Source organism: Phyllostomus hastatus, unplaced genomic scaffold, assembly GCF_019186645.2.
Source record: "Phyllostomus hastatus isolate PE091 unplaced genomic scaffold, TTU_PhHast_1.1 phas_scaffold_21, whole genome shotgun sequence".
NCBI lineage: Eukaryota > Metazoa > Chordata > Mammalia > Chiroptera > Phyllostomidae > Phyllostomus > Phyllostomus hastatus.
In genome coordinates, this window is record NW_025334017.1 from 48,391,005 (window position 1) to 48,403,609 (window position 12,605).

Sequence of the window (12,605 nt, forward strand, 5' to 3'; positions counted from 1 at the left end):
GCCCCGCAGGCCCCCCTGAGCTGGCCAGGTTGATGCGTGGCCCCTTTCCTTCCACATGTGAGTGACCGGTGTCAGGGCTCAGAGTGTGACCAGCGTCAGGGTGTCACCCCCCAGCGGGGCCACCTGCCCAGCCTGCCTGTGGGGTGGTCTCCCGCAGCCTCCGGGGAGCCCCAAGTAGGCGCGAGGTGCGGGCCTGCGCCCTGCTCACTGTCGCCCCCTGGGGGGCGCCGGGCAAAAAGGGCCTTACGCCGCTGCTGGCGGTCGCGGAGGCCTCCCTCCAAGGGCAGCTGCGGAGCCCACTTCCTCCCAGTCAGACTGTGCCGCGCGTACCCGCCCCCGTGGGCCAGCGGGCGCTTCGCGGGCTCGCAGTTTGCGCTGAAATCGTGCCGCCTGGAGGGCCGGTCTGCGCACGCGCCACCAGCAGGGGGAGCAGGCGCGCTGCGAGGGCGGAGGCTCCCCCGGCGCGGCGGGGCCCTTGCTCGCGTCCTCAGGGCGTCTGCCCGCGCCTCCTTCCCCAGCGCTCCAGCCCTCCGGTTTCCCGGAGCTGACCGAGGCAATGACTACCTTGCGGGAAGGAACTTCTCGCGAGACCCGCCGGCTCTTCAACGGGAGCCACCCAGGACAGTTTACCCCCAACTCAGAACCCTACACCACTTGATCAGGGTCCTTCCCCCGCCCTCGCCGAGCCCCGCGGTGGGAGACCCGCCTTCCACCGGATCTCCAGCCTCGGGAGCGCGGACTTCCTCGCTCCGGCGCGGGATGGCCAGGGTGGCCGGCCTCGGGGGCCACGGCCAGCTGACCGCGCCCCTGTTCTGCCGGCATGGTGCAGCGAGTCAGCGCGGACGGCGGTCACCGCAAGCGAGGGTGCAGAGGTGCAGTCCGGGCAGCGCCGAGTGCCGGCGCGACCCTCCCGGACTCCTCCCCGCCCACAGGCCTGACCCTGCCTCCTGCCAGCCCCCCACCCCCAGGACGCTCGCCGGCTGCCCGAGGCTCTCTAACCACCTCTGCCCTGGGGCAGGGTCCCAGTTCAGCCCCCTCGTCGCTGACTGCGCTCCGTGTGGCTCGGCGGGGCCTGGAAACCAGACCTGGGGTGGCCCATCACCCTGCTCCCCGCCCTCCTGGCCCAAAATAGCCCGGCGTCTGTTCTCAGGCCCGAGCAAATATAGTCCCGCAGGCCTGCCCAGCCCCGCCTCTGCGTCAGCAGAGCCCCTGGGAGGCTGGGAGGCGGAGGGGGGCAGCCCCAGGGTCCGGCTGAGCGGGTACGGACGGACCCCTCCCCAGACCAGGACTCAGCCTCTGGGGCTGGAGGGGCCTGGCAGGCGGAGGACCCCGCCCCCTAGTTAGGGAACTCAAAGGCGCCTGGGTGCTCCCTACCAGCAGGAAACCTGGTTGTCCACGTGGTTTTATTTACTTACAAGCGAAGGAGATGTTCTTCACACCCAAAGCCAGGCGCCCTAAGGGAGCCCTAGCCACAGCCTGTCCACTCCAGTTAGTGACACGGGGGGGGGGGGGCTTCCTCTGTGTGTGGGCCTCACTACTCAACTCAGCTGCGGCTGGGGGGGCTCGTCTGTGAAACGCTGGGCTACGTCGCTCCCACACTGAGCGGGAGCGGCACTCAGGAAGAACCCCCAGAGCTCGAGACCCTCGCCTACGTGAGACACCAAGTCCGGCACTCCCGCCCGGGACCACTGGGGGACAAGGCCTGCCTCCCTTGGCCCTCAGGCCACAGCTGCCCCCAGGGCCGCAGGGGAGCCGGGGCACATCCCCCCGCTAGCCTAGCCGGTGCTCCTTGGCTGCCTGGGACCCCCGCAAATAGCGCACTTCCCTGCTGGGTGGGGCAGAGGAGGACCAAACTCTCCCACCAAGGCCAGCCGCCTGCGCGAGGCCCAGTCCCACGTCAGCCTTCCGAATGGGAAGGTCGCGGCCTGGGACAGAGGCCCCTTCGTAGCTAAGAGAGGTCAAGGGTCCTCTTGCAGACAGCCCTGGCTGTGGCTGAGGGAGTCTCCTGGGGCAGAGGGTGGGCAGGGCGAGAGGGCGGGGATGCGCCTCTCAGAGCTTGGTCCCCGAGTGGGTCCCGGGGGGAGGAGGGCAGCCAGGGCTTCAGAGCAGGCCCCAGAAGGTGGCCAGGAGTATGGGGCCCAGGGCCAGGGTCCCCGGGACGGCCAGGCCGGCCCCGTTGCAGAGGTCATACTGGCAGCAGGCGGTGGTGGAGGCGTGCTTGGAGTAGCCGTCGTACACGGTCTCAAAGCAGCTGGTCACGCAGGACTTGCTCACCTTCAGCCTGGTCGGCGTGTAGTCTGCAGAGAGCAGGGGGCTGGCTGGGACCCGGGGGGCCGCCACCTGCCCCAGGACGGCCCAGCCCCGGCATGCAGGGCCATTAGGGCAGCTCCCCCTCAGCTGGGGGCCCCCAGGAAGGGTCCTGGGGCAGGCGGGAGCCTCCCCCTCGGCCTCCGCAGGACGGCCGCGGAGCCCTCCCACCGACTCACAGGTGCGTGTGGTCATGCAGTAGCTGACCATGGCCGGGCAGCGCATGGGGCTGAAGCAGTTCTCCCCGTTGTAGGTGCACACGTGGCAGTCCAGGGCCTGGGCTGGGCGTCCGGGAGGGGGGGAGGGGGTGCGGGGGGCACAGGGGGCGCAGGACAGGGAGAGGCCTGTCCTGAGACCCGCCGGACCCCCTGGTCCCGTCTCCTCCCGCAGGGCACAAGAGCGGAAGGAGCGGGGGTCGGCGGGCATTCCGGCCCCTGCCCACTGTCAGCCCGCCGGCCCGCCCACAAGCGCGGTCGGTTCATCCCTCCCTCCCCCACCCATCTCACCCAGAGGCAGGCCCACCAGGGCCACCAGGACTAGGGTGAGCAGGGGCGCCATGGCCAGAGGCTGGAGAGCACAGTGGGTGCAGGGAGCGGGCAGCGGCTGGTCCTCGCTTCCACGCAGGTGAGGCTGGGGCAGGGCACAGGCCGCCTGCCCTCTGGGAGCCCCCGGTCTCCTGGTGGCACTGCAGCCCTGCACAGAGGGGGACAAGGAGAGGGGCCTGGACCAGGGTGCCACGGGCAGAGGAGCCCCCCACTCTGTGGGGGCACCGGGGCGGGGGGTATCCTGGGGGAGGAGTCTCGGGAAGAGAAGGGAGCAGGGCTGGGACAGAGAGCCCCCCCGCCTGCAGCGCAGAGGGCGGGGCAGACTGAGGGGCAGGCAGGGCAGGGGGAGGCTGGAGGGGCCCTGGGTGCCAGGCCGAAGCCCACACTTCACCCAGGGCCCGTTCAGCAGGGGCCCCACGGGGGCCTGGCACGCAGCCCACTCCCGCCCAGGGCCCGTGGGTGGGTTTTTCCTCAGTGCTCCCCAGTCTGCTTGCTCCGGGGCTGCCCCTGCATGGGGCCCCCACTTCCTGCTACTTTGGGGGCCCGACGGGGGTCCCCTCCCCCGAAGACCTGCGGAGCCCTGCGCAGGCTCTCAGTCCGGAGAACCGGCCGCTGCGGGAGCCTTCCGCGGCCGTGAGCTCCCTGCAGCCTGCAGGGTGCATTTTGAATGCATTCCAGGAGGGCACTTGGCCAGACAGCAGGATGGACCGGCCAGTCTGGGAGTGCTGCGGGGGACGGAGCAGATGACCCCCTTCTGGGTTGGGGAGCGGTGTCTGTACTACGACTCCGCGGCCTCCGCGGGATATTCCGGCCCCAGGCCCCAGGCCGCGGGGACCCAATCAGACTCCCCTTCCCGAGAACAGCTCCAGCTTCCACGACCCATTTCCAGGGCGTGGACTCGAGATGCCTAGGGCCTGAGTAAGGCCCCGCCTGCACTCGGCGCTTCCCGCCCGCCCCCTCCCGGGGACCCCGCCCCGGAGACCGAGGTGCGAAGCCGGTGGGTGTCCGGGTGACCTCCACCTTGACCTTCAGCGCGCGGAGGCTCCGCCGCGCCCGGGACTCACCCGCGGCGGCCCGCCGGCCCCTCCGTGGGTCTGACAGTGCCGGCGTCCGTACCCCCGCAGAAGTCCGCTCCGGCCCTCGCCGGCCCCCGCACCGCGGCAGCTGGCCGGCCGCGCGTGAGCGCGCACAGGCCCCGCCCCGGGCCCGCCCCGCTGCTGGGCCCGCCCCCGGGCCGGGCCCGGACCCCGCTCAGGGCCTCCTTGGGCCGCGCCCCCGACCCACCCCCACGTCCGCCCCCAGCCCCAGCCCCAGCCCCGCCCCCCGCTCGGCGGGACCCAGCGCCCCCGCCCGCCCGCGGGCTCTTCCCAGCCCCCCCGCCCCGCGGGGACCCGGACCCCAGCGCCCGCGTCCCGACGCTGTGACGTCGCGGGCAGCCAGCCCCTGCCAGGCCCGTACGCGGCGCCGCAGGACACCCACCCACTCGACCCTCGGGCGCACTGGCAGCGCCCTGACGCGTCCCGGGCCATTTCCAGGGGGTCGGGCCCCGCCCTCTGCTTGCCTGGGTGCTGCCGCGGGCGCCTCGCCCGCTCACCCACGCCGCAGCCCTGAGTGGACCCCACGCCCACCAGCCGCCCCGCCCGTCATCCCTCCATTCGGGCTCACCGAGCCGCGGTGGGGCGCGGTGACTCTAGCAGCCGGCTCCGCACGCAATGCAGCCGCCCCGGCCCCCCACCGCGCCCTCCTTACCTGCTGTGCGGCCTCGGCAAGTCACCCAGCACCTCTGGGCCTCACGCCGCGCACCTGTTCCGCGCCGACAAAGCGCCGAAGCAAACCTTGGACCCCTCCCACGGTGGCAATATCAACGTCAAATAATTTTTTCATGGCTGCACTAAAATTTAGCTTTTGTTCTGTTTTAGGCAAAATTTAAGATTTTCATGGGCCCTAAAACTTTTTACTTACTTGTTTATTTAAAGAGATTTTATTTATTTATTTTTAGAGAGGGGAAGGGAGAGAGAAAGAGAGGGAGAGACATCAACGTGTGGTTGCCTCTCGCACGCCCCCTACTGGGGACCTGGCCCACAACCCAGGCCTGTGCCCTGACTGGGAATCAAACCTTTGGTTCACAGGCCAGCACTCAATCCACTGAGCCACACCAGCCAGGGCATACTTTCTCTTGTTTAAATGTGAGAAATAAAATACAGACCCTGGCCGGTAGGCAGTTGGTTAGAGCATCGTCCTGATACACCAAAGTGGCGGGTTCGATCCCCGGTTAGGGCACACAGAAGAATCAACGAATGAGTGCACCAGTAAGTGGAACACCAAATTGATGTTTCTCTCTGTCTCTCTCTCTCTCCCTTCCTCTCTCTCTAAAGAAAAAGTAAAAATAAATCAATAAAAAATTAAATAAACCAATAAAAATGTACAGTCCTTTCAAAGAAAACAAGGACCCTGAAACACCCCCCCCCCTTTTTTCCCCCTTTGAAAGAGATGCACCATTGGGAGGCCCCAGGTGCTGCGCCTCCAGAGCTGAGCGAGCAATCTCCAGACAGATGGGGGTCCCTGTGCACCAAACGGCCCCTGAGAGGCAACACCCCCAGGCAACGGCGTTCAGACCACGAGGGGCAGTGACCCTGGATGAAGGGAACCAGAGGCGGGAGCCACGGGCCACAGCAGGGAACAGAGGACACAGACTGGGGCCTGCAGGGAGGTCAGGGCCGCTGGAGTTCACGGGGCGGGGCACAGGACAGAGAGACGCCAGCGAGAGAGCGGGGGGCAAGCAGAGCGTCCCCAAGTGGCCAGCTGAGTGCCCACCGGTGCTTGCTGGCCCCTGAGGAACCTACCTGGCGGGGGGGGGGGCGGGGAGACAGGCGGTTCCAGAGTTCACACCGGCCTGGGAGGGGTCGCCCATGTGAGCGGAGGACAAACCTGGAATTAGGGGGCCATGGGCAGAGCGCTCAGAGGGAAACAGCCTCCCTGCTGTGGCCAGCTCAGCGCCTTAGACCTCGCCCGGCCCCACTCACACAGCTGAAGCCCAGCCCCACCGAACCACACTACGTGGTTCACAAACCGGTTACAAAGCAGAGGGCGTCCGGGTGGCCGAGGAGGGAAAGGGCCAAGTGTAGGCTGTGTTTAAGCAGAAACGGACCACTGCACTCACAGAACACAAATGGGCCACAAGCCGAAGGCTGGAAAGAGGTTTCCCGTGCTAACAACAGCCACGGAAAGAAAGCAGCAGTGACCGTGTTAAAGCGAAGCAAAGTGGGTTTTAGCAAAGAACACAGCCGGGTTAAAGAGGGGCATTTCGTAACCATAAGGCTCAGTTCTTGGGGGCCATAAAGGATCCTCAATGTCTGTGCACCCAGCTGAGCTCCGAAACACACACAGCCAGAAAGCGTGCTGGGATGGGAAGGAGAAAAATGGAGTGCAGGGTTACAGGCAGAGATCTCCACTCCGGTTTCGGGGAGCCCACGGAAGCGCACGCACGGAACCTCAGAAAGGGTAAAGGAGGCGTGAGGTCACGAACTCGCTCACCTTGACCTGCTCCGCTGGGGTTCCGCTGACCCTGGAGCAACGCAGGGGGACAGGGGCGCGGGCCACCCGGACAGTGGAAAATCTCAGTGTAACTCACGGTCAGCCCTCGGCATCCGAGGACGGCGCGGTCCAAACGCGTGCTCTTCGGGGGTCACTGGCGAGACAAGGCAGGTCCAAAAAAGGAAAGGAATAATATTTTATGGAGAAAAAGGGGACAGTGGAGAGAGACTGGTTTGCGTGAAAGTCCGTGAGAGGAAAGCACACTTCCCCAATTTGTCATTGGCCGAGTTGCTGGACGGTCGGTTTCCGGTAGGGGATGCCGCAAGCGTCTCTTCCGGTTGAACCTGTCACTGAGGATTCTTTCCCGCTGACGGTTCCGCTCTCGGCCTGTGATTGACGTGTCTGCCTGGAGCTGCCGCGCGTTGGTGTGAGAGCGCCCCCTTCTGGCCCCCGATGACATTTTAGTAAGGTTTCTCTCTTTTTTTTTCCTTTTCTTTCTTTCTTTTTTTTTTTTTTAAGAATATTTATTTATTTAGCCCTGGCTGGTGTAGCTCAGTGGATTGAGCGCGGGCTGCGAACCAAAGTGTTGCAGGTTTGATTCCCAGCCAGGGTACATGCCTGGGTTGCAGGCCATAACCCCCAGCAACCGCACATTGATGTTTCTCTCTCTATCTCCCCCTTTCCCTCTCTAAAAATAAACCCTCCAGTGAACCCTACGAAGCACTTAAAAAATATTTATTTATTTATTTATTTTTAGCGAGAAAGGAAGGGAGGGAGAAAGGAGAGAATCATCAATGTGTGGTTGCCTCTCACGCACCCCCTACTGGGGACGTGGCCCACAACCCAGGCATGTGCCCCGACTGGGAATTGAACCTGCGACCCCTTTGGTTCACAGGCCAGTGTTCAATCCACTGAGCCACACCAGCCAGGGCTAGTAAGGTGCCTTTTAGTCACTTTCAGTCTCAACAACTTCTGCAACAAGAACAAAAAAGGCCAATCAAACCCAAAGTGAGCAAAACAAAGAAAATAAAATAGGGCAAAAAAGTCAGTGAAACAAAAACAATAGAGAAGATCATTCAACCCAGAAGCCGGTTCTCCGAGAACACCTTGAGCACGGAGCCCGCCCCAGAGGGACGGGGAGGAGGGGGTGGGACTCACCAGCAGCACCAGGAGGACGAAGAGGAATTCCCGACGGGTCGTCGCGATGTCAAACGGACAACAAGGGGAAACACAAAAAGAAAGAAAAAGCAAGCACGGTGAGGAAACGTCGTTGACACTGGGCCAGCCAGCGCTGTAGCTTCGCTGACTCGGGCCAACCCCTTCAGAGACACAGCCGGCAATAGAGGGGGGGGACCCCAGTGGGTTTTATTAACAAATTGTGGTGCTGTTTTTCATACAGACCACGGCAAACTTTCTTCTTCCCTGTCCTCATTGCAAGCTGATGATCCCTCTGTCTTTCGAAGTACTTAAAACCGTAGTTAGCCATCTTCCCACAAACAGTGACCTCTCCAGTGAACCCCACGAAGCACTTAAAGAAAGAGAGCACCAGGGTCATGTGGCCCCGCCCAGCAGCCACGGGACGTGGCCTGTTCGACCGGGATGCCCGCACTCCCCCCTGCCCCCCCCCCGTGCCCAAAACAGGCTCAGTCTTCCAGGGGAGCAGCTACAGGCCAGCATCCCTCATAAACACAGACGGAGCGTCCTGAACAAAGTGACCCCTTTCTGGCCAGCCTCACCCCCACCCCCCGACCCCTCCAGCCCTCTTCTTTGTGCACCCCGTCTCCAGCCTGCTGCCCGGGGCAGGGGGAGCCGGTTGGCACCCTGGATGCACTCGCTGCCCCTGTCTTGAGCTGGACCAGCACGGAGCGCCCTGCCCTCCCCTGGGGTGCTGTCCCCGCCCTCCCCCCACTGGCAGAAACGAGGACGGTCTGCGGCCTGCGCGTCCCTGGGTCACTGGCCACTCGGACCCCCCTGTGGGCCCAGAGAGTGCAGCGGGGGCCCCAAGAGGGCAGCCACCTTCTGTGGGCGGACTCCCCCCAGTGCCTGACTGTGCAGGGGCCTCAGAGGGGGGCTGGCCCGGGCCCTGCCCTCAGGACGCTCCGTGGCCGTGTGGGCGTGCGGCAGGAGCTCACAGCCCCTGGGGGCACCGAGGGGAGAGAAGCTGGCCGCCCTGCAGAGGGGGTTCCAGGGCCCCAAGTTCAGGCACAGGGGACATGAGGGGCGCTGGTTTCCGGGGGGTTCCAAGGCACAGGCAGGGACCGGAGGTCCTGGGAGTGCAGTACTGGGTTCAAGGTCACCAGCAAGAACAAGGTGGGAGCCAGGCGGCCCTCGGCAGGTGGAGCTCAGAGGCAGAGCGGTGGGGGAGGGGCACACAGGGCTGGGGGGGCCGCCCTCCGGGGCAGGGTTCTGGGGCGGGGTTCCGGGGTGGCAGCAGAAGACTCGCGTCACCGTGCACTCACAGAGGTCCGGAGCCACAGGGCGTCCCCCCGGGGCTGCGGGGAGGGACTCGGCTCACCAAACGTGGGGACTACAAGGTGGGCGCTCGTCCCAGGCTCAGCAAAGGCCACTGACCCCTCCACACCAGCTGCCACCCCTCCACTGGCCACAGGGGTGGGGGTGCCACAGGCTTCTCAGGCCAAGGGGGCCAGCGGGTGGGAGGGAGTCCGGGCTCTGACCACAGGGAGGGGGGGAGTGTGGTAGCTGCTCCGGAAGTGGGGCCGCCACCCACCCGGAGTCCTCCCGGAAGAGAAGGGCACTTGCTTGGGCATCCGTGGGATTCTGGGTGCTCACTCCCAGAGGTACACTGATTCAGGGTGCCCAGAACCCGGGCAGAGGGCCCAGAACCCGGGCAGAGGGCCCGGAACCCGGGCAGAGGGCCCGGAACCCGGAGCATGGGCCTGGAACCCGGAGTGTGGGCCTGGAACCCGGAGCGTGGGCCCAGAACCCGGGCAGCCGACTCAGATCTTGGCCCTCAGAGGCTGGGCTCCTGCTCGGCTCCCAGCCCCCAGTGGTCTCACACTCGCTCACACTCAACTCACACTCACACACAGACACACCACTCTCTCCCCTGGGGCAAAGGTGGTCGAGGGGATGGCAGGATGACCCGCGGTACCCGGACCCGTCCTGGCCGTGCTGGAGTGTCTGCGTGGTTCCCAGTCACCGCTGGGCCTGGGCCCCGCAGGCAGCCTCCCTGGAGACCCAGGGACCGGGGTCTGGAGGTCGCTCGGGGGCAGAGGGCTAGTCCGTCCTCCCTGACCGCTCCGTGTGGGAGGGGCCTGACCTCCTGGGGGGCCTCAGAGCCCCTCTGCCCTGCGCTCCTCCTCAGGCCTCCCCCCGCCCCCAAGCAGCCTTCCTCTCCTCCCCCTTTCCCTCCCCTCCCTCCTCTTCCTCGGGCAAGGGAGGCAGTGCCTGGGGAGGGCCATGTCCCTTCTGAGGGAAGCAGTGGCATTTCAGGCGTGACTGGCTCTGGGACTTGGGGTCCTGCGTGGCCGGATTTCCCCTGCCCCCACTCCTGGAATCACACACACAGGACCACACTGGTTCTTAATCATTTATTCCTCTGGAGTTTCAACTAAAAAAAAAACAAGGAAACCAAACAGGACAGATATGGAACCGGCAGGGGTCAGGATGCCCGTCCCCACCCTCCCCGGCCCAGGGAGCTGGGCTCTCCCCTCCTGGGATCCTGGGAGAGGCAGGGGCGGGGCTCCCCGGCTCTGGCTGCCCATGGGACCTGGCCCAGACCCCTGAGGAAGCTGTGCCAGCCCAGGAGCCCTGGGGCCCCCATCACGGCTGGGGAGGGCCGGGGAGGGCCGGGGAAGGCCCGGGAAAGGACCTCCCCTGGGCTCACAGGCCGGGGGCCCAGAGGAGCGTGAGGAGGCCCAGGGCCAGCGCCAGGGGCAGGGCGCCGCCGAGGAGCAGGGTGCCGGCGGGCGCGCGGCTGGGCACGCGGCTGGGCGGGTGGCCCGGCAGCCTCTGGTTGCACAGATCCGTCTCGCAGCAGTAGGTGGAGGAGGAGCCGCTGCTGACCTGGCCAGACTGGTAGGTGTCGGGCGTGCAGGAGTCCGCGCAGCCCTTCTCCACCAGGTTCCCTTTCAGGGTGTCCACTGTGGGCGGCCAGCGAGGTCAGGCCTGGCCGCCGCCGGTGCCCACGCCCCACCCAGCTGGCACCCACAGCACCCATCCCGGCCCCCGGCCCCTCTTGCCACCGCGACCGAGCCACCGCTGACATCGCTGCCCCCACCTGCCCGGGACGGCCCCCCGACCCGGCCCTGGGGGTGCCCGGGTCACGCACCCGTGTACTGGGTCTTGCAGTAGCGCGAGGAGGGCTGGCAGATCTGTGTCTTCTCACAGTTGCTGGCGCTGGTGCACACGTAGCACCGCAGAGCCCGGGCTGGCGGGGGGGGGGGAGGGGGCGTCAGGGGCCCGGCCGGCCCCAGGGAGGCCGCTCAGGGCTGCAGAGGCCCCCCGGGGCCTGCCAGGGCTCCTGCCCCGCACAGCCTCAGCAGGAGAGGGGCGGCAGGCTCTGTCCGCTGGGGCCCCGGGACCGGAGCAGGGCACGGCTAGAGGGCCGGTGAGGAGGTGGCCCACACGGGGTGCCTAGGAGACCCTTCTCCACAGGCAGCCCGGAGAGCCGGGGGGCTGGGCGTTTGCCAAGGCCCCCGCCCCAGGGGCTGGGCCCCTCTGAGGACCCGGGCGTGAGCCGGGGCCCCGGGCTGCCTGCTTGGCCGTGCCGAGCCTGTGGGGAGCATGGCTGTCCTGGGGGGCTTGAGGACCAGGAGGGGCAGGGGCCAGATGACCCTGTCTTCCCCTGGGGGCGTCTGGAGACAGCTGCAAACGTGCCGTCTTGCAGAGCGCCGAGCCCCGGGGCAGTCTGGGGTCCTCCGGCTCTAATCTCGGGGGCCTGATTCCACTGAGTCAGGGTAGGGGGGGTAGCTCTAAGGTCCGAGGCCAGAGCACCCTGCGGTCCCGGGGTCCTCTGCGCCTCAGAGTCCCCAGCTCCGGGCTCCCAGCGCCACCCGTGCCCCGGCCCCCGGGCCGGCCCTCACCTGGGCCAGCGGCCGCGGCCAGCAGCAGGAGGAGCAGCAGGGCTGTCTTCATCTCGCCGCGTCTGCGAGATCGCAGCAGGGCCCCTCCTCCCCGGAAACTTATAGCTTCAGCGGAGGCTGGTGGGAGGGGCGGGCCCGGTGGGCAGCCGGCCAGGCAGGGACATTCCAGCGGGACTTACCCCGTGCCCATGGGCCCTCCCACCAGGCAGGGGTCTGCCAGGCCGCCTCCCTCGGGCTGAGGGAGCTCCCAGCCAGAGCCCCCACCCCCCAGCCCTCTGTCCACCCCCGGGTCACCTGGGCCTCGTCTTCCACTGGCCCCGGGCCTTCCCTGCCCTCAGACAGGATCAGGGGTGGGGTCTGGGCAGGTGCCTCGGGGGTGCCCACCTCCAGGCGGGCAGCGGGAGGCTACTGGCCTTGCCTTCCGGGGCTCTGGGCCCAGGGTCACTGGGTCAACCCTGGCAAAGGACTCCAGGGAAGCCCTGTGTCCTGCTGGGGTGCCAGAGCTCGGGGTGGTGAGGGCCGGTGGGCAAGGTGTGGCTGCTGGGTGTGCCCGCAGAGAGGTGAGCCGGCAGGTCTGGCACTGGTGCGGGCGGGAGTCTGGGGGATGAAGGCAGCAGGATGGGGGCACAGGGTTGACCCCTCACTGTGGGGCTTTCACGAGCGGCTGCCTTTGCCAGCCTCGGGGCCATCGCTCTCTGGCCTCTGCTCGGGTCCCCACGAGACAGCAGCCCCTCCGGGCTGGCACCGGAGACCTGGTGTGTGTGTGGGGTACGGGTGGGGGGGGAATCCTGGCTCTGAGCCAGCCCTCTGAAACTGCAAGACAGAACAGGAGGCCCGGCCTCTGAGCACAAGCCGCCCCCCGGCCCCTCTCCCTCCCTCCCTCCCTCCCTCCCTTGGGTTTCCTTCCTGCCTCTCGGCCCGGATCACAGCACTGCTCTGCTGCGCCCAGCAGGGCCAGGCGGAGGCCTGGTGCGTGCCAGCAAGGACCGTCGGGGCCCTGGGGGACCGTCGGGGCCCTGGGGCGCAGAGGGCGCCACCGGAATGCTTCATGCTGTCCTCCCAGAAGGGGGTCCCAGAGGCAGCCCTGCAAAGGTGCAGGGTGGCGTGGGGGTGCCTTCGGGACCCTGCGGGGAGCTGGATGGAGGGGTGCAGGCAGGAGCTCGGGAAGGCCGCC

The 12,605-nt window shown here is 66.9% G+C and overlaps 2 protein-coding genes across 3 annotated transcripts; both read right to left on the bottom strand.

The window, feature by feature from the left end:
• Positions 1-1,384: 1,384 nt before the first annotated feature.
• LOC123833303 (ly-6/neurotoxin-like protein 1) lies at positions 1,385-6,652 on the bottom strand. Of its 2 annotated transcripts, XM_045861435.1 has the most exons (5): positions 6,387-6,652; positions 5,696-5,780; positions 2,814-3,000; positions 2,487-2,588; positions 1,385-2,297 (listed from the first exon to the last, which is right to left on the bottom strand). In XM_045861435.1, exons 3-5 carry the CDS (start codon positions 2,863-2,865, stop codon positions 2,101-2,103), a joined length of 351 nt encoding a protein of 116 aa, XP_045717391.1. In that variant the 5' UTR covers positions 2,866-3,000; positions 5,696-5,780; positions 6,387-6,652; the 3' UTR covers positions 1,385-2,100. The 2 variants fall into 2 exon arrangements, with proteins under 2 accessions (XP_045717391.1, XP_045717390.1); XM_045861434.1 differs by lacking the exons at positions 5,696-5,780; positions 6,387-6,652 and adding an exon at positions 3,917-4,072.
• Positions 6,653-9,923: 3,271 nt separating this feature from the next.
• On the bottom strand, positions 9,924-11,556 carry LY6D (lymphocyte antigen 6 family member D). Its single transcript, XM_045861218.1, has 3 exons — positions 11,432-11,556; positions 10,678-10,776; positions 9,924-10,489 (listed from the first exon to the last, which is right to left on the bottom strand). Exons 1-3 carry the CDS (start codon positions 11,481-11,483, stop codon positions 10,230-10,232), a joined length of 411 nt encoding a protein of 136 aa, XP_045717174.1. The 5' UTR covers positions 11,484-11,556; the 3' UTR covers positions 9,924-10,229.
• Between the last annotated feature and the right edge of the window lie 1,049 nt (positions 11,557-12,605).